At 47.3% G+C, this 25,979-nt stretch overlaps 1 protein-coding gene across 1 annotated transcript in view; it reads left to right on the top strand.

The window, feature by feature from the left end:
- Window positions 1-368: 368 nt before the first annotated feature.
- The window catches only part of pdgfba (platelet-derived growth factor beta polypeptide a), a gene marked incomplete at its 5' end in the record, with an annotated part of 37,636 nt that continues 12,025 nt past the window's right edge, over window positions 369-25,979 (top strand). The window contains one exon of the mRNA XM_084318335.1: window positions 369-468. Within this exon, the coding sequence (XP_084174461.1) occupies window positions 369-468 (100 nt within the window). The remainder of the gene's footprint in view (window positions 469-25,979) is intronic.

The raw sequence follows: 25,979 nt of genomic DNA, 5'->3' as shown, positions 1-25,979 counted from the left end.
CTATTTACACTGCCTACTTGCCAATATGCGCATACTCAGAGTTAATTATCTTGTTATATTGTTTACACTGCCTATTTTGTTCTATATATATTTTTTTACTTCTCTGTATCATGTCTTCCACTATCACCATGTACCTGTACCTCCCCTCCCCCCTCCCCCATGCTGCTATTATGCCTGAATCTCCCCAAGGGCGATCAATAAAGGAATATCTTATCTTATCTTATCTTAAACACTGGATCGGGCATAAACACATAGCTGCCTACTGGTCAGTAAATATCGACGTTTGCTCTCGCTGGTTCATGAATGGCACAGATTAATTGCGCTGTGGGTTAGTTCGGAAGGTGCTAAATGACACCCATCATGTCGCCATGTCTGGGCTTTTCTCTGGAAGCCTCCTGCGTCCCACACGCCCGCTGGCGGACATGTTCCAGAGCCCCAGCTGCTCCATGCTAGCTGCCTCGTGGTGCTGTTTGTATATTTAGCTGCTCTGTTTCACTTCCTCTCTTCTTGACTCGGGGAAAACACCAACAATACAGCTATGATTCTCCTTCCTCTCCTCTCCTCCCCCCCCCTGCCTTCTTTTGACCCGGGCTCGGGGGCCTGTGAAGTGTTCCCTCATTCATTCTTTATTTAAAGACTTCTTTGAGAAGGAAAGTGCGATGTGATTCACAGAGCTACAACAATGCCTAGGAGGCAGAGCCACGTCACGTTTTTTCAATGGTCGACTGTTCTGGAATGTACTTGAAAGTACTGCGTTTTACTTTTACCTCGAAAGTGCTTGGGTTTACAAAAGGTCCTTTGCGCTATATATATATATTATTCCTAAAATTGCTGCACTTTGTTAAAAATTGCATTGATCTGTTGGTCTGTGTAGTAGCTAATACAGGATGTTGCTGCTTAAACGTGTAGTTCAAGTTCAAGTTTCAAGTTTCTTTATTAGTTGTCATATAGAAATACAGAATACTTTTATATGAAATGCTTCTTTCCGTTTTATAATGTATATTCATTGATTCACTCGTATACCAAAATCCATTTGAATTGAAAAATGTTGCTTTTCGCATCAAATATTGATATGCGATTGAAATGTGATTAATTTAGATTAATTAATTGTAGTCTCAAATTAATTCGATTAACATTTTTAATCGAGTCCCACCACTAACTATAATACACCCCGCGTTGTACAGTGTAATTACCCGGAACTTACCCTGTAACTTCCTAAATAAGTTAAGGCACTTAAATAAGATAAGATTAGATATTCCTTTATTGATCCCCTTGGGGGATGTTCAGGCATCATAGCAGCATGGGGGAGGGGGGTCCAGGTATATGGTAATAGTTGAAGACATGATACAGGTGATACAATTATAGTACAATAAAAATAGGCAGTGTAAACAATATAACAATATAATTAACTCTGAGTATACGCATATGAGCAAGTAGGCAGTGTAAATCAAGGTGCAGATGAGGGTCTGTATGCCCCATCAGTTATATTTGCATTACAATAAATATAGTTACAATTTTGGTATCAAATGTAGGTAAAGCTGAATTCACACACAGGGTACATTTCGGGGAAGTTACTCTAAATCCCCAATTATTCCTCGTTCTCATGTTTTCTTCTGCTGTACCTACATTTAAGTACCAGTAGGAGCCGGTCTTCTTCTGGCGTGTGTCTTTAGACCTGCAGCTCCATTGAGGCAAGCCAGGCCAACGTTTCGTTGTCCAGTTCCATCAGACCGCGTTCTCCATACGGTGGCCGGTGTTTGGGGCAACTGGTGATTATATGTTCCACAGTATGTGCAGGGGCTCCACACTCGCATGAGGCACTGTCATTGAGGCCCCACCTCTTCATTGAGGCGCCGTAGCGTCCGACGCCGGTCCTTAGGCGGTTGAGGGTTGTCCACTGCTTCCGGGGCAAGTCCTGACCAGGAACGTCCAGAGGGTCATTGATGTAGAGGTGCAGCCTTGATGGTTCTGCTGACCTCCACTGGTCCCTCCATCTCGTCCTGACCCAGGAGGCTGTTGTGTGGAGTAGCCTGTTGGCTTGCATGGAAAAGGGGCGCCGTGACTTTAGGCGCACACGTCGTGGTGTCTCTGTGGTGGTATTGTGAAGGAGGTGGGATGCACTGATCTGTGCCTTGCGGGAAAGGGCCAGTGTGGCTGCTTCTCGTCTGATGGTAGCCGGGGCAATACCAGCGGGTACGGGCAGTTGGTTTACCGGTGTGGCTTGTAGGCAACCAGAGACTGTCCGCAGGACGCTGTTGAGTAGGAGCCGGTAAATATTTTATATGTACAGATTCATACGAAGTTACACCATAGATTCTGTTTAATTACACTGTAAGTTCTGGTAAGTTAATTATAGTACACTGTAGAACGCGGGGTGTCATATACTGTTACAACTGAACCAATAGAGGTAAATGTTTTAACTTAATCTTTGAGAAAATGCATTGTATACCGTAATCTATATGCCTCAGAAATCTTCAAGCAACTACATTGATGTTTGTGTCGTTCTCGTTCGTTTTTGCGACATTCGCCGCCATCTTTGTTTGTTTGTTTGTTTGTTTGTTTGTTTATTAACACAGTTAAACAGAAGTAAAAACAATACATAATAAGTTATAACGATTGTGAAGGAGAAGTTAGAAGCCTAGAGGCTTATCAAGAACTTCCCCTGTTTTATAAAATCAAACATACAAAAATACAAAAATATGCATATTATAAAATACCAGAATACATTAAAAAGATTTGTGTTAATACAAACATACATACACACAGTACATAACTGCATATACTGTGTACATAATAATATATAAAAACCCACCCACCTGTGACCTGCCTACAAACCTACCCAACCTACCCATTGTAGTCGTGAATAAAATGTTCAAAACATGAAAAATATGGTCAAGTCAGGTCGGGTAATCATGAGTATATATTTCCAATAATGTATTCTGTCTGCTGTTTTGACTATTTTGGTTTTGTAACATCGTTGTTGTGAAGGATCAGATTAAACCGAATATATATATTTATTTATGGATATATATTTAATAGTATTTGTATATCGTTTGATATCCCCTGTATATTCCTTGTACAATATACACTGAATATCCCTTTAGTCTACTAACAGCCCATAATAGTTTCATTCTACCATTGGACGAGAACCTGGCGCCAGCAGCCAAGCCCCTTGGTTCAAGTTCAATCGTGCCGACGAACATGTCGTTACAAGCCCGGTTCCGCGTAGGAATACGTCTGGCGAAATACGAATGGTACTATTTGTTCACAGCGCATATATATATGGCGCAAGTAAAGTAGAACTTTCTTTTAGTCCATTAGTCCTTTACCCTCCAACCTAGTAACAGACGTGAAGCCTCACCCACGACGCACGTGTGGTGCAGTATGGCCTACTTGGCCTCAGAATAGGCATTGAGACATCGTGTGGATTAATAGTTGAATTGTCATAGTTTGGCACTATACCGTCGAGTGGGACGTATTTCTATTAAGTTAATAATAGTCTATTATGTATGGTGCATCGTTCGGTTAGAGTTATAAAGTGAGCAGTACCCCCATCGTTCCTGACGTTATCTGGAGTCTTAACCAGGCTGGGCAGACCACGTGTGGTGCTTGCATCCGAGGAGCTCCGGGCCAGGACGAGTGGACCTGTACATTGGATTACTTCACCCGGACGACGTCGAGCCTTACACGGCTTGGATTATCTACATGCTTTGGGTGCTTTGATTATTCCATGGATAACGGCCAACACTGCTGAGTGTTGGAACTACCCCCCGAGAGGAGTCCAGGTGAGACGGCGCTCTACCCCGAGTGAGGTCGCCTCACGTCTCTTCGTTGTGGACCGGCAGCTACCGTCCACCAGAGGGCCCAGCTGTATTCATCTGCGGACCGAGGTTCTGTGGGCACCGTGTTCAGCACTCTGAATTCTCCCAAGAAATCGTCGGCCAGATGGGATACCGCCAGCGGCTCTCCTAACCCCCCCCCCCCCCTACTGACTTACAACCAGCGGGACCCCCCTTTAGTGTATCCAGCTATAATCATTTAAGTACCATCGCTATAGTTCCCTAAAGAACCAGGTTGTATACTTGCTCCCTGCGTAACCAGAGATTGGACATTCAATGTTGATTTACCTACGAATACTCATTTGCCTTACAAGTGCATTTCAAATCATAAATGTCATTAAGTGAACGTTGTATATACCCTTTGCTATATAAAATATTCGATTTATACATTTGTGTGGACTTCGTTTCATCAGGTGGGAAAGTGTTCATTATATCTATATCATGTACTGGATGGCCAGAAGTTAAAGTACAAGCGGTAGTGGTTTAATGATACCATACTTATCAATACAGTCAGGGAATTGTACCCCTCAGTTACAATTGGTCCTTCGAGCCGGAGGGTAACTAGTGTAATATTAATATAGTGTTATTAATATTGAAATGGCCTATGATGAACACTCCACGAAACGGTCCTCCTAACGTAGAACGCCCGCAGCGCAGACGACAGCCACCTCAGTACTTAGAGGATTACGCTGTCAGTCAACTACCTAGCCTTCAACAAACGGTAAACGCGGTAAAAGTAGAAAGTAAAATTATGTCTGACCTTAACGACCAGGTTTCCCCGACCACAGAGGCCCTAGTGGGTTCTAATGTAACTGACCAAGCTCACGGTGGGGACCAGGAGGGAGCTGACATGCCTTTACCCCCCGCCAATACCGAAGAAGTAGTCCCCGACCAGCCCCGGGAGAAAGACAACCCTACAGAGAGAGAACTCTGCACGGAAGAAGAGGAGGAGAGCGCCGAGGAAATAGAGCGCCAGGACTCCCCAACGAGTACAGCCAGGAGCGGCTCACCCAGGAGCGGCTCACCTCTACAACCGTCTTCCCCCAGCGAAGCGGAGAGGATGCTATCACAGGCGTTCCTCGTCAGCCTGACAGCCGCTACCGAACGCGATCGACTTCAGGGTGAACGCGATCGACTCCAAGCACAGATGCTTATCGAGCGCGAACAACTCCAAGCGCAGCAACGGAGCGAAGAAGAGCGCATACGCCTGGAGATGAGACGCCTTCAGACGGAAGAGAATATGGCAAGAGACCGGGCCGACGCCCAGCGCGCCGCTGCCGGTGCCCAAAGAGAAGCAGATCTCACCAAGCGCGAAGCCGAGCGCGACAAGCTACAAGCGCAACTAATGGAGCAGCTGATCCTCAAGGCAACACCCTCTCCCTCCGCCAGGGGTTCAAGGAACTCGTCGAGACAACAGTCAAGGGCAGCGTCTCCTAACCGAGCAAGCGATCCTGAACTTGACCAACAGACCAAGCCTATACCCCCCGCAGACCCCCTTCCCAGACCGGTCCAAGCGAGACCCAGCTACAAGGAAGGAGCGGCATACACTGCGGAGAAGCTAAATAAACGACTACAGGATCTAGAGGACCTGATAGAAGAAGAAGAGGGAGAGGAGGAGAACCAAGCCCGACGACAGCACAGTACTCCACCGGACCAGGAGGTCCAGTACAGCCCAGGCTATACCCCCGCGGCGCTGCGCTACAGACCCCCGACTCTATTCACGGGTGAGCATGACGCACGACCAGCCCCGAGGAATAGCACCTGGACCAGCGGGCCATGGTACCCTGTCGGTACCAGCCCACAGAGAGGCGCAAGAGGAGACTCGCCTAGGAGGTCTCTCCCCCAACGCTCGCCGATGTATCAGCCATCCACGGCGTCATACATTGCCACGCTGACGTTTCCAGACTTCACCTATGAGAATCGAGCACAGTACACGGAGCTCCGGATGTGCTTAGAGACAATGATGGTGGATGTCGTTGATGAACGTCACAAGTATGCAATATTACTGAAGCACCTGAAAGTACCGCGAGCGCACAATATAGCGCTAGCCTATGCCACCTCTACGACCCCATACACCGCGGCTCTAGCAGCGCTGGACCAGAGATATGGACGTATATGGGATTACGTAATCCAAGAGATAAGGCATATTGATCGCCTACCCCCAGCAACAGACAATCGCTCATTAGACGACCTGTCAATAAAAGTGCAGTCCCTGGTAGGGATGCTGGGAGCGCAACGGGAAAAGGGCATACACGAGCTATACGCCAACTCTAACGTCGAGAGGATTTTAGAGAAGCTGCCACCCGCAAGACAAGAGCGTTTTAGGCGGCAGAGAGACCACCGTGATCCTAACGGTCCCGAACCATCCCTCCTCGATCTAGCCGACTTCCTGGCGAGATAAGTCAGCAGCTTACGACTGGATACGTTCGTGCGGAGCACGCCAAGCTCCAGAGAGGGACCCAGGAGAATAAACGATGGAAGAAGATCGGTGACTGTCATGCACCAATCAGAGTCAGTACCGAGCAGTAAGAGCCACAGTACCCCCTCGAGAAAAGAGAAGTGGAAGATGGTGTGCCCCTACTGTGAGAAGGAACACTGGCTGTCACAATGTGACCTGTTCACAAAGATGAATGCAGAAGAAGTGAGTCAATGGATAAAGTCCAACAGGCGCTGTTACCGATGTGCGCGCAGTCACATGGCAGCCGAATGCCGCCTAAAGAAAAGGTGCAGTCGGTGTGACGGAGCCCATCTAGATGTACTACACGACAGTAACAGAAGAAGGCCTGCACCTGCACCATCGAGCAGCACCAAGGCAAGTGTCATGTACATTGACCCCGCCAGCAGCAGTGGCGCCCAAGTGCTCTTAAAGGTAGTCCGTGTGACATTGAGCTACCAAGATAAAGTCATGGACACTTACGCCGTCCTTGATGACGGGTCAGAGAAGACCCTTCTGCTCGCGTCCGCTGCGGCCCAGCTGGGACTGCGGGGGAGGGAGAACCAAATGACGATTCGGACAATAAGAAGAGATTTAAAGACGATAAAGGGCGAGAATGTCTCCTTCACTATCGCAGCAAGCGGGCAGCCAGAGCGACGGTATAGGATTACAAATGCTTTCACCAGCCAAGAAATAGGACTATCGCAGTACACCTACCCCATCGCCAAGCTGATGGATAAATATGTGCACCTGCGTCAACTGCCTATCCCGCTCATAGACGGCGCCACCCCGACCCTGCTGATAGGCTCCGACCATGCAGACCTCATCGTCCCGATTGACCGGGTCCATACAGGACCCCGAGGCTGTCCTGCAGCAGTCGAGACCCGCCTAGGGTGGACACTACAAGGCCCCCTCGCTAAATCTCTCAACCGAACAGCAGCCACTAGCTGCCTCCACTCCAGAGCGACAGAAGAAGACACCACTCTCCTGCAGCATGTCGAGAGGCTATGGACACTAGAGACAATGCCCTTTAAGAACGAAAAGAAAGACATTCGTTCTAAAGAAGACATTTACGCCATCAACCTACTCGAGCAAGGGACAAAGAGAGTCACAGTCGGCGGAGTGATGAGATACGCAACTCCACTCCTGAGGCGAGAGGGAATGCCCACCTTTCACGCAAAGAAAGACGCCACGGAGCGGTATCTATTGAACACAGAGCGGCGCCTAGCCAAAGACCCCGCTCAAGAGAGTGTGTACCGCGCTGAGATTGAGAAGCTAATCACAGCGGGACACGTGACAAAGATTGACATTAAAGAGGCCGATCAGACGACCGAATCATGGTACGTGCCGCACCACAAGGTCCACCACAACGGCAAGGATCGCATTGTGTTTAACTGCAGCTACCAGATCGGATCCCAAAATCTGAATAAAGAGCTCTTGCCCGGCCCCACACTCGGCCCCTCTCTACTAGGCGTGCTACTACGCTTCCGCCAGGACAAGGTGGCTATCAGCGGGGATATCAAAGGGATGTTCCTGCAGGTGAGACTAGTGGAGGAGGACAAGCCCCTGCTGCGGTTCCTATGGAGAGAGAGGATCGGAGATGAGAACCCAGCCATCTACCAGTGGGAAGTCCTCCCCTTCGGAACCACATGCAGCCCGTGCTGTGCTACATTTGCACTACAGAAACACGTCGCAGAGGACCCAGCAGCAGATGAAGAGGTCCGACACAGTGTGAAGAACAGTTTCTACGTGGACAACTGTTTACAAAGCGTTTCGACTCAAGAAGAAGCCGAGGCTCTCCTAATCAAGCTACGCGCCTCCCTGATCAAAGGCGGCTTTGATCTCAGGCAGTGGGCCAGCAGTGACCCGCACGTATTGCGCAGCCTCTCCCCCGCGGACAAGGCTGCCAGCAGCGAGACCTGGATGGCGACCATCCCAGGAGAAGCCCAAGAAATGACACTAGGACTAGTCTGGCGCTTCAAAACAGACTCGCTCCACTATAGACACAAACCCCTGACCACGGAGCAGGGAAGGTCGACGGCGATACCGACCACCAGACGGAGTGTGTACAGAACACTCGCCAGACAATATGACCCGTTGGGATGTATTCTACCTTACACCACCAGGGCAAAGATGATTGTACGAGCACTATGGGACAAGGACCAGGGCTGGGACGACCCAATACCCGCACACCTTGCCTCCACATGGAGAGAGTGGGAGACGGAACTCCGCTCACTCCCAGGCGTCAATATACGCCGCAGCTACTTCCCACCCACGGTGAGGCCAGAGACATGCAAGATGGATCTACACGTCTTCAGCGACGCCTCCGAAGTAGCCTATGGATCGGTGGCCTACTTGCGTGCCCAAGAGAAGGGAGGAGAGATACACACAGCTTTCATCCTGGCTCGCTCAAGAATAGCCCCACGAAAGCAACAATCTATCCCGCGTCTAGAGCTCTACGCAGCCCTAGCAGGAGCGCATCTAGCCACGTTAATCCAACGTGAACTCACCATTCCGGTGCACAGAACAATCTTGTGGTCAGATTCCACGACAGTACTCACATGGATCAAGTCTGATTCATGCAGATACAAGGTCTTCGTGGGAGTCAGAGTCACCGAGATTCAAGAGTTAACAGAAGCAGCGAGCTGGCGGTATGTGGACACCAAACACAACCCAGCTGACGTCATCACCCGGGGAATGTCCCTGGATGACCTCACCCGTCGCAACATCTACAGTGACGGACCAGAATTCCTCAAGCTCCCGGAAGAAGAGTGGCCTACGCCCACCCCACGGGAAGCAAGTAAAGAGGAGGCTGAGAACAAGAAACCTATGTTCTGTGGACTGAGCACAGTCGCCTCCACAGACCCCAACATAGATGATTGCATTACCCTACAGAGTGCGCAGCTAAAGACATTCCTGTGGCACCACCCAGAGATTCAGTCCACCACTGACATTTCAGCAGCTGACTACGAAGAAGCAGAACTTCTTCTACTACAACGAGCCCAGAGAGACTCGTTCCCCGATGAGCTAGACTGTCTACAGGGAGGAAAGCCCGTCCCATCAGACAGCAGACTGCTCCACCTGGCACCCGAGAGCGACGCCCATAATCTCAACAGAGTGGGTGGTCGTCTGCGGAGAGCCCCCGATCTACCGGATGACGTTAAGTACCCGATAGTCTTGAACAGCCGACACAAGGTCACAGAGCTGATCATAAAGAAATACGACGAGGATGTACACCACGCAGGAGCAGAGAGAGTCTTCGCGGAGATCAGACGTCGCTATTGGATACTTCAAGGAAGAGAAGCGGTGCGACGCTTCCAGCGAACCTGTCTAGACTGCCGAAAGTGGCGCGCGCAGCCCAGCATACCCCGGATGGCTGACCTACCTCCCTGTCGCCTCCGACTCGGCGACAAGCCATTCCACTCCACAGGCATGGACTGTTTTGGCCCGTTGTATATAAAGAAAGGAAGAGGAACCGAGAAGCGGTGGGGTATTGTATTCAAATGCATGACCACCAGAGCGATACATATCGAACTCCTTTCAACCATGAGCACAGACTCATTCCTTATGGCCTTCCGAAGATTCACATCACGGAAAGGAAAACCGTCTACATTGTTGTCTGATCACGGGACAAACTTCAAAGGCGGAGAAAGAGCTGAGAGAGAGCTTCCAAGCTATGGGCCCAGAACTTAAGACCCACCTCGCTCCATCCCAGATTGACTTCCAGTTTAATCCCCCGAACGCACCCCACTTCGGTGGAACCTGGGAACGAGAAGTACGTTCTATAAAGACAGCCCTGTACGCCGTGCTTGGGGCCCAGACTGTGGCGGAAGAGGTCCTAATGACAGTCCTCACGGAGATCGAGGGAGTATTGAACTCCAAGCCCCTCGGCTACGTCTCCAGTGATGTAGCAGATGTCGACCCAGTCACCCCCAACACACTCTTAATGGGGCGGCTGGACCCCGCGCTACCCCAGACAATGTACAGGCCTGAAGAAGCGAACGGCCGAAGAATGTGGAGGTACAGTCAAGTACTAGCTGACAAGTTTTGGAACAGCTTCCTACTCCACTACCTACCGTCTCTACAGACCCGCCAGAAGTGGGTAAAAGAGAGAGACAATTTGACAGAAGGAACAGTCGTCATGATTATCGACCAGTCACTACCCAGAGCTATGTGGCCGGCTGGCCGCGTAAGCAAAGTGATCACCGGTGCCGATGGCAAGGTCCGAGCAGCTGAAGTGCTCGTCCAAGGGCGAACTTACACACGACCCGTGGCGAGGCTAATAGAACTGCCCAGACTCCCAGACACTATCGATGACGACCATGACCCCATGACTTTGTGAGTTGACTGACCCTTACAGCGGACCTTGAGTGGTAGACAGTGCGGTTAATCTGTCTCTGCTTAGCTAATTAGGTGGGACTAATTAGGGGGCGGCTGTTGTGAAGGATCAGATTAAACCGAATATATATATTTATTTATGGATATATATTTAATAGTATTTGTATATCGTTTGATATCCCATGTATATTCCTTGTACAATATACACTGAATATCCCTTTAGTCTACTAACAGCCCATAATAGTTTCATTCTACCATTGGACGAGAACCTGGCGCCAGCAGCCAAGCCCCTTGGTTCAAGTTCAATCGTGCCGACGAACATGTCGTTACAAGCCCGGTTCCGCGTAGGAATACGTCTGGCGAAATACGAATGGTACTATTTGTTCACAGCGCATATATATATGGCGCAAGTAAAGTAGAACTTTCTTTTAGTCCATTAGTCCTTTACCCTCCAACCTAGTAACAGACGTGAAGCCTCACCCACGACGCACGTGTGGTGCAGTATGGCCTACTTGGCCTCAGAATAGGCATTGAGACATCGTGTGGATTAATAGTTGAATTGTCATAGTTTGGCACTATACCGTCGAGTGGGACGTATTTCTATTAAGTTAATAATAGTCTATTATGTATGGTGCATCGTTCGGTTAGAGTTATAAAGTGAGCAGTACCCCCATCGTTCCTGACGTTATCTGGAGTCTTAACCAGGCTGGGCAGACCACGTGTGGTGCTTGCATCCGAGGAGCTCCGGGCCAGGACGAGTGGACCTGTACATTGGATTACTTCACCCGGACGACGTCGAGCCTTACACGGCTTGGATTATCTACATGCTTTGGGTGCTTTGATTATTCCATGGATAACGGCCAACACTGCTGAGTGTTGGAACTACCCCCCGAGAGGAGTCCAGGTGAGACGGCGCTCTACCCCGAGTGAGGTCGCCTCACGTCTCTTTGTTGTGGACCGGCAGCTACCGTCCACCAGAGGGCCCAGCTGTATTCATCTGCGGACCGAGGTTCTGTGGGCACCGTGTTCAGCACTCTGAATTCTCCCAAGAAATCGTCGGCCAGATGGGATACCGCCAGCGGCTCTCCTAACCCCCCCCCCCCCCTACTGACTTACAACCAGCGGGACCCCCCTTTAGTGTATCCAGCTATAATCATTTAAGTACCATCGCTATAGTTCCCTAAATAACCAGGTTGTATACTTGCTCCCTGCGTAACCAGAGATTGGACATTCAATGTTGATTTACCTACGAATACTCATTTGCCTTACAAGTGCATTTCAAATCATAAATGTCATTAAGTGAACGTTGTATATACCCTTTGCTATATAAAATATTCGATTTATACATTTGTGTGGACTTCGTTTCATCAGGTGGGAAAGTGTTCATTATATCTATATCATGTACTGGATGGCCAGAAGTTAAAGTACAAGCGGTAGTGGTTTAATGATACCATACTTATCAATACAGTCAGGGAATTGTACCCCTCAGTTACAATCGTCATCTTAACTCTGCAGTGTTCACTCGAGACTAGCATTCAAATGCCGAGGCTCATGCATGCTGTAGTAGAACGGAAGTGGAAACGATTAAAAATTCAACTGCATTATGTACAAAATCGTGTACTATTTTTTTCTCATTGTTTTCAAATGTAAAAACACAGATCTAATGCTCAACTCCCATCAAATACCCGACCAATTGAGTAAGTGGAACCATATAAACCTGCTACCTTGAGAAACTCCTATATGGTAAAAGGCCGTAAGCTAAAATGTGTCTGGAACAAGGCAGGTCATGTCTAGATCAAGGCTATCACGTCTATTATTTGTGCCAAAGATTCAATGATGACACCATCGCAGATAGAATACATACCGGTATTCAACTTTCAAATAGTACTACTTTGATTATTCCTGCCGGAACTGTATCTATCCAGTCCCATTGATTAATGCAGATCCTACACATAAGCTGTGGTTTGGTGAGAAAAATAAAACCTTGATGGAGACGTCAGGGCTGTATTGGCTTCCCTGATTAACTCATTCAGCGCCAGGGATTAGCCGTGTCCCGTTCTAGCTATGCCGCGCTTTAAATATAGGGGTGCGTCACCTTGTTTGTAGAGCTATATCTATATTCTATATTATAGCTATGGAGACAATACTATAGTCATTTGACAGTGACTTTCTTCGTCGAACATGCAAAAAAGAGATAATTTTTTCATGCATACGTTTGCGCGTTATCCCATGGTGAATATTGTATAGTTTAGGAGTGATCCGGGATAATTCCTGAAAAGCAAGTTATAAGGCGCTACGTGTATTCTACTATAAGCGTTGGCGTTTCTTGCCTGGACACACTACTATTTCCAAATCAAATGTATATAATAGGTATTATGCGATTTACTCGGCTCCGTCTAAATTTAGCGCCCGGAGGGATTTGAGTGTAACACAGGGTCTGGAACAGGGTTTACTGCACTCTCGATACTGCCACCTGGCAGGATATGGCCGGTACTGCACCCACGGGGTCCTAGTATGCCTTTTAACGGCAACATAAATGTGACATTGAATAGAATATTAAAATCGAAAACGGACCAAATAACGTATATATACGTGGTTGGCATTCAACGGTTGTCAAGCAAACGCGTATATAAACGTTGTTGGCGCAGATTGAGTTAAAATCTACAAATGAAACTCTTCAAGAATGTAGGCTTATAAGTGATATACCGGTATATGGTGAAAGATCATTCTGAAGTGGGGCTTTACAGTAGGACACCACTGTCTGGTGTTTAGCTGGTGACCCCGGGCTGAACCCTGGTTGGGTGTAACATCTGTTACCGTCCCCCTGTCACTTGTCATGGTGACAGGAAGCTGGCGGGGAGTAGAGGAAATATATCCCGTCAATGTATTCATTAGATCAGGAACTCTAGCAGAAACCTAATTAACACACACACACATACACACATAGATAAAAGTCCTGAAAAGGAAATGGGTGAGGAGAGCAAGCAGAGGAGAGGAGAAAAGAGGAGAGCAGAGGATAGACAATTAGGGGAGAGGAGAAGAGAAGAGGGGAGAAGAGAAGAGAAGAGAAGAGAAGAGAAGAGAAGAGAAGAGAAGAGAAGAGAAGAGAAGAGAAGAGAAGAGAAGAGAAGAGAAGAGAAGAGAAGAGAGGAGAAGAGAAAAGGAGAAGAGAAGAGAAGATAAGAGAAGAGAAAATGAGAGGAGAAGAGAAGAGACGAGAAAAGGAGAGGAGAGTAGAGAAAGGGAGAGGAGAGGAGAGCAGATGAGAGAGGGGAAGAGCAAATGAGAGCAGAGGAGAGAAGAGAGGAGAGAACAGGAGATGAGGGGAGAGAAGAAGAGAGAATCGGAGAGGAGAGAAGAGAGGAGAGGAGAGGAGGGGAGAAGAGAGGAGAGAATAGAGAAGAGATGAGAAAATAGAGAAGAGACTGGAGAGGCGAAGGAGAAGAGGATAACTACTCAGAATGTAATCAAGATGGAGGGGGATGATGGGAAAGAAGAGTTCAAAGGAACTGATAATAGACACAGACAGAGCAGCTCAAACCTCAACTGAACCCAGACTCAGCCTGTATGGCACTCAGTCCTGCTTCTCATCAATACATGGAATTGTCTCACGCTCCTCAGACGACTGCCCTATTGGTTGACTGGACGTGGCCACAAGGCTCCTCTTTGTTTGGCTTAACACATTTGCCAGTGAAAATTAGGTGAGTCTGGGATCACATCAAAACCTTAAACCAGTCACATCGTAAAAAAACAGGATGCCCATTTAAAGGGAAATTTCACTTTAATAGAACTTGTCAAGTTTCAGCAGTCTTACCTCCATCTAAGTGGACACACACACACACACACACACACACACACACACACACACACACACACACACACACACACACACACACACACACACACAGAGAGAACGGAGTATTGTGCCTCTAAAGGGCCTGCAGAGATCTTTTTATATTAAAATAATGTATTTCCGTTCTTGTTTCTAAAATCACTTGCATTCATAAGTCAGTCATCGTTGTTGTAGTGAGCAAAACTCGTCTCTCTCTCTACGTGACTTATAATTCAGATTCACACCATTGCTTGGCCCGTTGATTGATTGATTGATTGATTGAAAACTTTATTAACAGATTGCAGAATGGGTACAATACAGTACGGCTGAATGCAAACAACTGCTAGGAGGATGCAGACCAGAAAAAGACTTTTGTCTTGTTTACAACAGGGTCCTCCATTTTCAATTCATCAGGACAAAATTTTATTACATACAAGACATACAAATAATTATACAATACAGAAACTGTACATTGGAGGGGGTTGGGTGTGTGGGTGGGGCGTGGGGATTTTGACATTTACCGGGGCCAGTTTCTAATTGCAGCCACCCGTAGGTGCTCTTTGAGAGTGGTTTTGAAGGAGGGTAGGGATTCACATTATTTTACGCCTGTGGGTAGGGCGTTCCATATTATTGTGGCATAATTGCTAAACGTGTTTAGTCCCTTGTTTGAGCCGAATCTGGGTTAAACATGATTTGTGGAACTCCCTCTGGTGTTGTGGTTGTGGAATTCACTGACCTTTGGGAAATATTTCGACATGTAGGCTACATGGGTATCTTAGTGGTGTAGTGTATCTTGTAGACCAGGCCCATTGCAAGTTGCTGTACTCTGTCGTCTACTCTAAGCCATCCTAGGTTGTCAAAATTGATAGGGGTAAGGTGGGTTTTAGGAGTAAGGCCAAGCAGTAGTCTGACCAGTTTGTTTTGTGATGTTTGTAGCCTTGTTTTTAGGGCCTTTGAGGTGCTTTGGTACCATGAGGTGCAAGCATAGTCGTAGTACCCTTGAATGAGTGCTCCTAAGGGGGCTTTCACACTAGCCATTCGGGGTCGAATCAGAGCGTGATCGCACCAAAATAGGGTGTGATGAGAACGCTCCCCCCCGTCATGGGGGACGCTGATTCGCTCCAAACCTGGACCGCTGGAATAGGTGGTCTCGGGTGCGAACCAGCGTCCCCGACGATGGAGTGGGGCGTGGTGTGCAAGCTTACTGTAATGCTTTCATGCTTGCTTGAATTTTGGGCAGATAAAAACATACAGCAACAACTGGACAATACCCACAAAAACAATATTTATGGGCAATTTGGCAAGTTCAGACCTCAACCAAACAAGCATGTTGAGTCTCACAGCTCAGTGGATGAAAACTTCGAGATGAAGCCACGTTACAAGCCCAAGACTTCCCTGGCTCGCATTAGGCCTGGCATTTTTTTTTGCCATTGCTATGTCTATACATTGGTTTCTTGTTCGAATGCATTTATTTCTATAGACCAGTCGGCCGTGATCGACCGGTAGATCGCAGACTGATTTTCAAGTAGACCGCGAGATTATTTTTATATAACATTGAGTATGTTGTCACGTCGCGGCTGAAATTAGGCTTGCTTTAGCGCAGAGCTTTCCTCTCATTTCATTATAGACACAGACCAGCGCGGACCTTCAATGACATGCAATTGTAATTTCATTAGACACAGACCAGCGCGGACCTTCAATGACATGCAATATAATTGACGCGAGCAATGGGCTAACGTTAGCTGCTAACTAAGTTATCCAATAACTAGGCTAAGCTAACTAGCGTTAGCCGCTAACCCTGGAAACGCTCAAAGCGGACTCCACGACACCAGTTCCATTCGTGAGGAAAGGGGGTGGATTATATTGACAAGGCTCAAAGGTTCAGAGGTTCAAAGATAACTTCATATTTATTGGTTATTCGTTTCTTTATATCGGGCATCCAGTTTCCATCACTGTGTGTTCAACTGTTCATGTGTTGACGTTCGAGTGTGACATCATCGCCTACGGCAGCTTACACGCTCAAAACCCAAACCTAAAACAAAACCCGGAGCGAACCAAGACTGCAGTGTGTACACAAACCAGAGGGGGGGAGTTCGCACTCAAGGACGGAGCGAGGACGGAGCGGAGCACCCGTTCCTAATGAGAAAGCCCCCTTAGAGACTTCAATGTATTCTTGTTTACCAGAGAGGAGATCCGGTAAAAGAATCTAGTTCGTTGGTTGACTTTTTTTATTACATTGGTTGCCATTTTGTCACAGGAAAGATTTGCATCTAGGATTTCCGCCACTGTAACAGAGAAGCCGTTGGCCTTGCTGAGTTTGCTATTTGATCCAAAGAGAATGGATTCTGTTTTACCCAGGTGTAATGATAGTTTATTATCAGCGAGCCAGGTGCAGATTCTGCCGAGTTCAGATCTGAGGGTTTTTTCAACCTGCAACTTGTCCCTGTCAGAGACCAGCAGGGCTGAGTCATCCGCGAACAAGAACAAGTTGCAGTCACAAGCTGATGACAAGTCATTTGCATAAATTAGGAACAGTAAAGGTCCTAGTATGCTTCCTTGTGGAACACCACAGCTCACTCAATGCCTCATGTATTAAACTAAAGTGAATAGTTTACTGGGTCATTTTGTTTAAACAGTAAAGTTAGCTAGGTAGCTAACATTAGCTCACGGAACAACGATAGCTAGTTAGCCAACGCTATCCAACAACTGCGAAAACGAATGCCAAAATTATTATATCAGATGTTGATATCAGGAGCTATCAGTAGCTAGCCAGCTAGATAACGTTAGACAATGCCTCATGTATTAAACTAAAGTGAATAGTTTACTGGGTCATTTTGTTTAAACAGTAAAGTTAGCTAGGTAGCTAATGTTAGCTCACGGAACAACGATATCTAGCTAGCCAACGCTATCCAACAACTGTGAAAACTAATGCCAAAATGATTATATCAGACGTTGATATCAGGAGCTATCAGTAGCTAGCCAGCTAGATAACATTAGACAACGCCTCATGCATTAAACTAAAGTGAATAGTTAACTGGGCCATTTTGTTTAATGCTTGTTATATTGAAAGAGGAGCTGCACTCGACTCGACTGTTGCCGGAGCATTTGTTGACATGACGTGTCTGTGAGGGGGGGGGGGGGGGCAAGGCGTCCACTGCTGCAGCAGCCAGCAGCTGTGTGTGTGCCTGAGAGAAGACAGTGAGTGAGAACTCCGCTGAGAATTGGATCATGTTTTTCGCACGTGTCATCGATCGGTTTTCACGATCTGCGAAAATAAAGCATTATCGGAATTCACTGATCTCATATTTATACTGAATATCGGACGATACCGATCGCTGGCCGATCGATCGGGGCATCCCTAATCAAAACCAATTGCTTTTAGCTTATCAATCAGAATGGAGTGATTGACAGTGTCGAAAGCCTTTTGGAGGTCCAGCATGACCATGCCGCAGTATTTGATGCCACCTCGTGTTTGATGTGGTCGTTCAAATAGAGAAGGCATGTGTCAGTGGAATGGGATGTTCTGAAGCCAGATTGGAATTCGTAGATTAGCTTTAGATGGGACTGTGCAGGACGCACGTGTTAGATAGAGACTCGACACACCGGTATTAACAGAAGGTGTACTGTTTGTTACGGACGGTGTCCTTATGTATGTATATAGAGGGAGTAATGTATGTTATCTGTTGTGTGTGGGTATATAGGCATGTTTTGGTTGTTCTGTTTTTGTCTCCCTCCTGTGTAACATATCCCATTCTCAGGTGTCTCCCAGTTGCAGCACCAGCAGCCAGCTGGTCAATCAGCAACTCACCCCAGTGCAACGGCAGGTGAAGCTGATTCTGCAATCAACATCCACTCTCCCTTCATATACCCCAATTGTGTGCAGTGTTGGTTAGCTCCTTTGGCTCACTGTGGTGGTGGGTGTCTCTCTGTCTTTGGTGATAATTCTGTGTGTGCCTGCGTGGACCAAACCCTGGGTGGGGTATATATACTGTTGGCCCTGTTTTGCCATTTGCCACTGTATGTGGGGTATGTATATTTGAGCTAGTTAATGCTCTATTTGCTCTCATGTTTGGTGTGTGAGCTAGTTAATGCTCTATTGCTCTCATGTTTGGTGTGTGAGCTAGTTAAAGCTCTTTTGGCTCAGTGTGGTGGTGGGTGTCTCTCTGTCTTATGGTGATAATTCTGTGTGTGCCTGTGTGGACCAAACCCTGTGTGGGGTATATATACTGTTGGCCCTGTTTTGCCATTTGCCACTGTATGTGGAGTATGTATATTGTTGGCCATTTTAGGTGCATCCTACACTATGAGCTACATGGTTGGAGTGGTGTTTCTTAAAGATGTACAGGTAGAGATGTCCAGGTAGAGATGTCCAGGTAGAGATGTCCAGCTAGAGGTACATTTGGTAGAGCTGGCGAAAGCTCTGGTTCACTCCTTGTGTTTTGGTGTTCTTTAGTTTGTTGTACATTTCTGTTTTACCCATAACCTGTTTGTGTATTTGTTTATTCCTTGTGTCACCCAGCCTATGGTGATTGCTTTGCTTTGTATTAATCTTTTGTTTCGCACACAGGGACATTGAGGGCAGGAAGATACCCTGGGTCTACATTTTGCATCACGTAGGTGACCTACTGTTAAAGACACCAGCTTTATATTGATATTGATATTTAATTTGGTGCTCACTGGTAAGTCCTCCGTGCTCTCTGTGTTGCTGATCTTGAATTTTGTAAAATAAATATTATTTTGCAAATTGTCTCATGCGTTTTAGTGTCACTGCACCCTCACCTACCCTGTCTGTGGCCTTGTGTTGCGTCTCCCTACGGGGGTACGTAACATAAATGGGGGCTCGTTAGTGGGCAACAGCAGGTTGGTGTTGGTGTGCAGTGGGCACGTTAGATAGGCTGGTGTTAGTGTTGATTTGTTTGTTTAGCTATGGTTGCGCTGGTTGCTCTTTGGTTATGCCATGTTTTGAGGTTTTTTGAACGCCCGGCTATTTTTCAACGTAGTGTGTTGGCTCCAATGCTCCCTGAGGTGTTACGTCTTTGTGCAGTCTCCCGTGCTCAAGCACGTAGTTTGGGTGGGGTAGGGCACCTGTCAGAGGCCGTGATCAAGTTGTCTGACACGCCTGCTTCCCCACCAGTATCTACTCAGCCTACTGTTGAGACGGGTGGCCAAATGTCACTTCAGCAGAGTACGCTTGCCTCTGAGGCGACACAGTTACCCATGACTCGTGGTGAGCTGGTTGTTGCCCAGAATAAAGACGCTGGTCCCCAGTTCTGGCTTGGCCACATGCTTTGATACTGCCTTTGCTCCAGAGGAGACTGGAAGCAACAGGTGGTATGTTCTGTTAAACATAGGGTTTGCTCAATGAAAGGCCCTTTGAGGCTGTTAAGGAGGCAGCTGATGGGGGAGGCTCTTCACAACAAACCTCAGGTGTGAGGTGTGTTTTCTGTTGTGTGCAGGCTTAACAAGCGGCTGCATGAGGCTGGTAGTGTCTCTATGGGGAGTCTCTCTGCTGCTCGCTGTGTTGTGACACAGCAGTTTGTACGGTGCTGTACAGGCTTCTTCAGGAGGTTAGGGAGGGGGTAGGCGCCCCGAACCTTGGCCTTCAACAGGCGGCGGTGGGGCTGTGAGGTCCCGAGGGCATGTTAAAGACAGAATATAGTGCTGGGGAGATACTGAATGGCCCTCGTGTTTGATGAGGTATGAAGCAACATACCACCATGGTACCGTCTAGTCGGCGTGATTGTCGCAGGTGGTGGGCAACACGTGGTACGTGGACGACAGTCCACACCTAGCAGGGGGTGTTCTCTCTGTGAACAGGCAAGGCGGGTGAAAACGGTCAAAATTTCCATACCCATAGCAAAGTGGGGTGGGGATCAGACCGTCGGTTCCTACCTGGGTGGCCAATAACCACTACGGGGTCTGGGGTCGCTATCGACTGGGTCACCTGCCGGTCGGATCGCATATGGCAGTAAGACCACGGTGGGGGCCGCCGGGTTTGGCTCAATGTACAGTCAGGCCACTATAAGCTGAAACCGAGTGAGCTAGTAAGCGAGTAGTGTTTCTGTGATCGGTGGGTTTGAAAAGAAAACACCGGGAAGCAGAAGGCTATGGTCTGTCTGTCCAGAGGGGTCTGGATGGTCAGGCCTAGGGGTGGGAAGAGACCTAGCCTAGGAACTGCGTCCTGGTGTGGGAGGTTCAAAGGGTCAAAGCGATTTTGTGTTCTTCTTTGTGAAGGAGTAAAGGGCAGCAATCTGATCATTGTGCATTTTAACCATGAACCGTCCCTCTGTTTTTTTTTGTGAGGTGCCTTTTCAGGCAGATCCGTCTTAAAACAGGACATTGATGTTGGGAATGCTGTACCCCTAGACATGTAGTGTCAACGGCGCCCCTTGTCATGTCCATGCTACCAAGAGGGGTATGAGGAAATGGAAGGTGATGGTTCTGATCTGGTTGGTTGATGGCAGTGGTACAGTGTTTTGTGTTGTGATGTAGGATGCTGGATTGTGTCTTACATAAGTAGGGGGTTTTGGGGTATTTGTGTTGTGTTCTTTGAGAAAGAAAATGAATTTTGGGACATTTGGGTGTTGTGTTATCGCCAGCCATGGGCTGACTCTTTATGGGGGGGAGTGTTACGGACGGTGTCCTTATGTATGTATATAGAGGGAGTAATGTATGTTATCTGTTGTGTGTGGGTATATAGGCATGTTTTGGTTGTTCTGTTTTTGTCTCCCTCCTGTGTAACATATCCCATTCTCAGGTGTCTCCCAGTTGCAGCACCAGCAGCCAGCTGGTCAATCAGCAACTCACCCCAGTGCAACGGCAGGTGAAGCTGATTCTGCAATCAACATCCACTCTCCCTTCATATACCCCAATTGTGTGCAGTGTTGGTTAGCTCCTTTGGCTCACTGTGGTGGTGGGTGTCTCTCTGTCTTTGGTGATAATTCTGTGTGTGCCTGCGTGGACCAAACCCTGGGTGGGGTATATATACTGTTGGCCCTGTTTTGCCATTTGCCACTGTATGTGGGGTATGTATATTTGAGCTAGTTAATGCTCTATTTGCTCTCATGTTTGGTGTGTGAGCTAGTTAATGCTCTATTGCTCTCATGTTTGGTGTGTGAGCTAGTTAAAGCTCTTTTGGCTCAGTGTGGTGGTGGGTGTCTCTCTGTCTTATGGTGATAATTCTGTGTGTGCCTGCGTGGACCAAACCCTGGGTGGGGTATATATACTGTTGGCCCTGTTTTGCCATTTGCCACTGTATGTGGGGTATGTATATTTGAGCTAGTTAATGCTCTATTTGCTCTCATGTTTGGTGTGTGAGCTAGTTAATGCTCTATTGCTCTCATGTTTGGTGTGTGAGCTAGTTAAAGCTCTTTTGGCTCAGTGTGGTGGTGGGTGTCTCTCTGTCTTATGGTGATAATTCTGTGTGTGCCTGTGTGGACCAAACCCTGTGTGGGGTATATATACTGTTGTCCCTGTTTTGCCATTTGCCACTGTATGTGGGGTATGTATATTGTTGGCCATTTTAGGTTCATCCTACACTATGAGCTACATGGTTAGAGTGGTGTTTCTTAAAGATGTACAGGTAGAGATGTCCAGGTAGAGATGTCCAGGTAGAGATGTCCAGGTAGAGATGTCCAGGTAGAGGTACATTTGGTAGAGCTGGCGAAAGCTCTGGTTCACTCCTTGTGTTTTGGTGTTCTTTAGTTTGTTGTACATTTCTGTTTTACCCATAACCTGTTTGTGTATTTGTTTATTCCTTGTGTCACCCAGCCTATGGTGATTGCTTTGCTTTGTATTAATCTTTTGTTTCGCACACAGGGACATTGAGGGCAGGAAGATACCCTGGGTCTACATTTTGCATCACATAGGTGACCTACTGTTAAAGACACCAGCTTTAGAGTGAGTACCACCACCTGTACTTTGGGGCGTCCGCGCCTGTAAGGGGGGGTGGGTTTTTATTTCTTTTTGATATTTAATTTGGTGCTCACTGGTAAGTCCTCCGTGCTCTCTGTGTTGCTGATCTTGAATTTTGTGAAATAAATATTATTATTTTGCAAATTGTCTCATGCGTTTTAGTGTCACTGCACCCTCACCCTGTCTGTGGCCTTGTGTTGCGTCTCCCCACAGTATGAAAACGGATATCACTATTGTAGCTAAATTAATAAAACCTCTTCTATTCCGGACTACTGTGTAGCCTTTTCTCAATCTGCCACTGCAGCAACAGGTTTATTTATGGATCAGGGTGGAATGCAGCCTACTGTACATATTGGTGTTAGTAACCATACTTAGCTATGGCAGTAGCTGCGTTGCGGAAAGCACATGTGAATCTTTGTGATTTCGTAATAGAAGAAACAATTGGACAACAGGACAACACAGAGCTCACGGGAGACTGTTTTACAGTGGTCATACGTTGGGGAAGATGAGGGAAGGGAAAGATGAGTGTGTGTTTTGGAGAGCAGTAGGTCACTAACTTCAATGGAACATTGGCTACTTTGATGCTCCAACACGTTTTCACCCATCATGAATCAATGCCGTATCCATTCGTGGTAAGTTACATTCTTATTGTGTGTTTGGTGGCCTCAGCACCCGCTGTGGTGTTCATACTGTGTTGAGTTTACCTTGGCCGGTTGTGAGTTTGTCTGCTGCTGATTGTGTAATTATGTGAAGCCATGGTTTGATTATTATTTGGCCGCGTGTTCACTTTGTGGGCTGGTCGTTGTACATCTCTGTGGTATTTATTTGAGCCGTGAAGTATAGACTAAGACATCTGGCGTGATGCGTCCCTCCTGCGTACTATAGCAGTATACCAGCAGGCACATCGCGCTCGGCACCTGTCCCCCGACAGCCTCGGGGGGATTTAGCTTGGAGTGAGTTTACGCCAAGGTACTGCCATTATAAGGTTTCAACCTTGTTACAAATGCACCGATTGTGGTACCGACCTCTCCTGTTTAAAGTAGGACGTTGTTTTCTAAAAGCTAGTAAGTTGCGCCTGGTTGGTGCCGATTTCTCTTGTCTTTCTTTTATTAGTGCCCCCAATCAGTGGTGTAATTTCAGTAAAAGCCAAGGTATGGCAATGGAGGGGGTGGGTGGGGGGTTGAAGGGGGGGAGTCCCCCCCTTAGGTGGATTTTTTGTGAGTTGTTTCTATACAATTCACATTTGAATCAACAGTATTATGGCGTTTATACAGTTTGTTTAAACAAGTGAACGTCCTCCGAGCTCTCTCTCTCTGCCTCTCTTAGTGCTGTGGGTGCTACACGCTGGAGGGGGGACAGCGACACGTCTCTGCAGAAGTGATCCGTGCGCTCCAAACCTCAGCGGAACAAAAAGCTTTGTGGAGCAGAGAGGCAGAGAGAGCGAGAGGGAGAGCCGAGAGCGAGAGCCGAGAGCGCAAGAGGGAGAGCCGAGAGCGAGAGAGAGAGCCGAGAGCGCGCAAGAGAGAGAGAGAAGCCTCTCCCGTTTCAGTGCGAGGTCCCCGGAGGCCTAGACGGAGCACAGCTTCAATCAATGACACGCAAATGAGAAGATTTAGTCACAAATGACTAAAAGTATTTCAGATTGATTTCAAATGTCAAATTTGGCTAGAAGCCAAAAGTATGGTGAGTGCCATACCTTGCCATACCAAAACGACGCCTATGCCCCCAATGAATATCCAACCCCCCTAAGATTAGTTTACCCCGTCTGTGTGTGTGTGTGTGTGTGTGTGTGTGTGTGTGTCTCCCTCTCTCTCTTCTCATCAGCTTTTTTTCCGTCAGAAGAACCTCATATCCGGAGAGGAGATCTGATAATGAATGAGTTGTAATTGGTCTGTGATTTTATTTGTATACTGACAAGATTCATACTGGTTTGAATAAACACATTCATCGTTTTTTTTCATCTTTTTTTTTGCTGGACAATAGTTTTGAGCGAAACAAGGAAATGAAAGGCCGGGTCCAAAAAGCAGCCGCTTCAGCTATGTGCACGTGACTGTGATTTGTGCACACATGCAAGTTAATGACCGGGGCCTCGCGCGTCAAGTTCGCACAGGGCCTCGCACCCCCACCCCCTCCTCACCAATAGTACACACACGCACACACACACACGCACACACGCAAGAGCGTAGGTTTGGTTTCAACATTGGGGGGACACTTAAGCGGGGGGTCTGGTGGTCCTCCCCCTGGAAATCTTGAGCATCAAACACTTAATTTCCTGCATTCTAGTGTACTTTTATGAGAGTCTGCTAGGTTGAGATGGTACGGTCCTGTAGGGGTGTCTGAAATTGTCGGTTAATATATAGTTACAGGTAAGAAGGATATATAAATGTTTTGACCCCCTTATTTTTTACCTCTTTTGGGGGTTGTCTTTTAGCTATATATCCTGAGCGGGCACATTTACCTCTTCTCAATATTGAGCGAGACATGTCCGCTGCAACCCCCCCTAACTCTATGCCTATGCACACACACACACACTCACACACACATACACTCTCTCTCACACACATACTCTCTCTCTCTCTCTCTCTCTCTCTCTCTCTCTCTCTCTCTCTCTCTCTCTCTCTCTCTCACACACGCACGCACGCACACACACACACACACACACACACACACACACACACACACACACACACACACACTCTCTCTCTATCTCACACACACACACACACACACACACACACACACACACACACACACACACACTCTCTATCTTTCACATGCATGCACATACTCTCTCTCACACACACACACACACACACTCTCTCTCACACACACGTCATACTCTCTCTCACACACACTCTCTCACACCACACTCTCTCACACACACACACACACACACACACACACACACACACACACACACACACACACACACACACACACACACACACACACACACACACACACACACACACACACGCACACACACTCACTCACTCACTCAGGTCATTATGAAGGTTAAAATCTCCTCATTCTCTCAGTGACAAAAGTAGTTAGTGTGTTATCTATGTCAATCACTGAGTATACTGTACGCTGATGTAAAAGGTCAGTGTGTGTGTGTGTGTGTGTGTGTGTGTGTGTGTGTGTGTGTGTGTGTGTGTGTGTGTGTGTGTGTGTGTGTGTGTGTGTGTGTGTGTGTGTGTGTGTGTGTGTGTGTGTGTTGGTCCATAAATAGCCCCCCCCATGGATGCCTGGCTGCCCCGTGTCACTTCCTATGGCATCCCTGCACCGGGGAGAAGAATCTGCTGTGACCTCTCCTCGCTACCATGACGACCGGTCCAGCCATGACCCCTGGAATGAACAAGCTTTCCTGGGATACAGTAGGCTAGACATTCGATATGGAATGGAGGCTTTATCGATAGGTCAGGTGACTTGTTCGTCTAACCCCAGATTTAATGAGTTTCGTAAAAAAAAAATTATAATAATAATTATATATATACACCTCAATTCCATCCTCGAGTCCATGTCTCTGCAAAACCCGATATGCAATGTATGGTATTGGTGTAGAGTAGACATACCTTTAGTCAAAACTGACAAGCCTGAGATAACTGTGATGATGACTGTG

Source organism: Notolepis coatsorum, assembly GCF_963971535.1.
Source record: "Notolepis coatsorum genome assembly, chromosome: 7".
Classification (NCBI taxonomy): domain Eukaryota; kingdom Metazoa; phylum Chordata; class Actinopteri; order Aulopiformes; family Paralepididae; genus Notolepis; species Notolepis coatsorum.
This window is presented reverse-complemented; position numbering and strand designations above follow the sequence as displayed.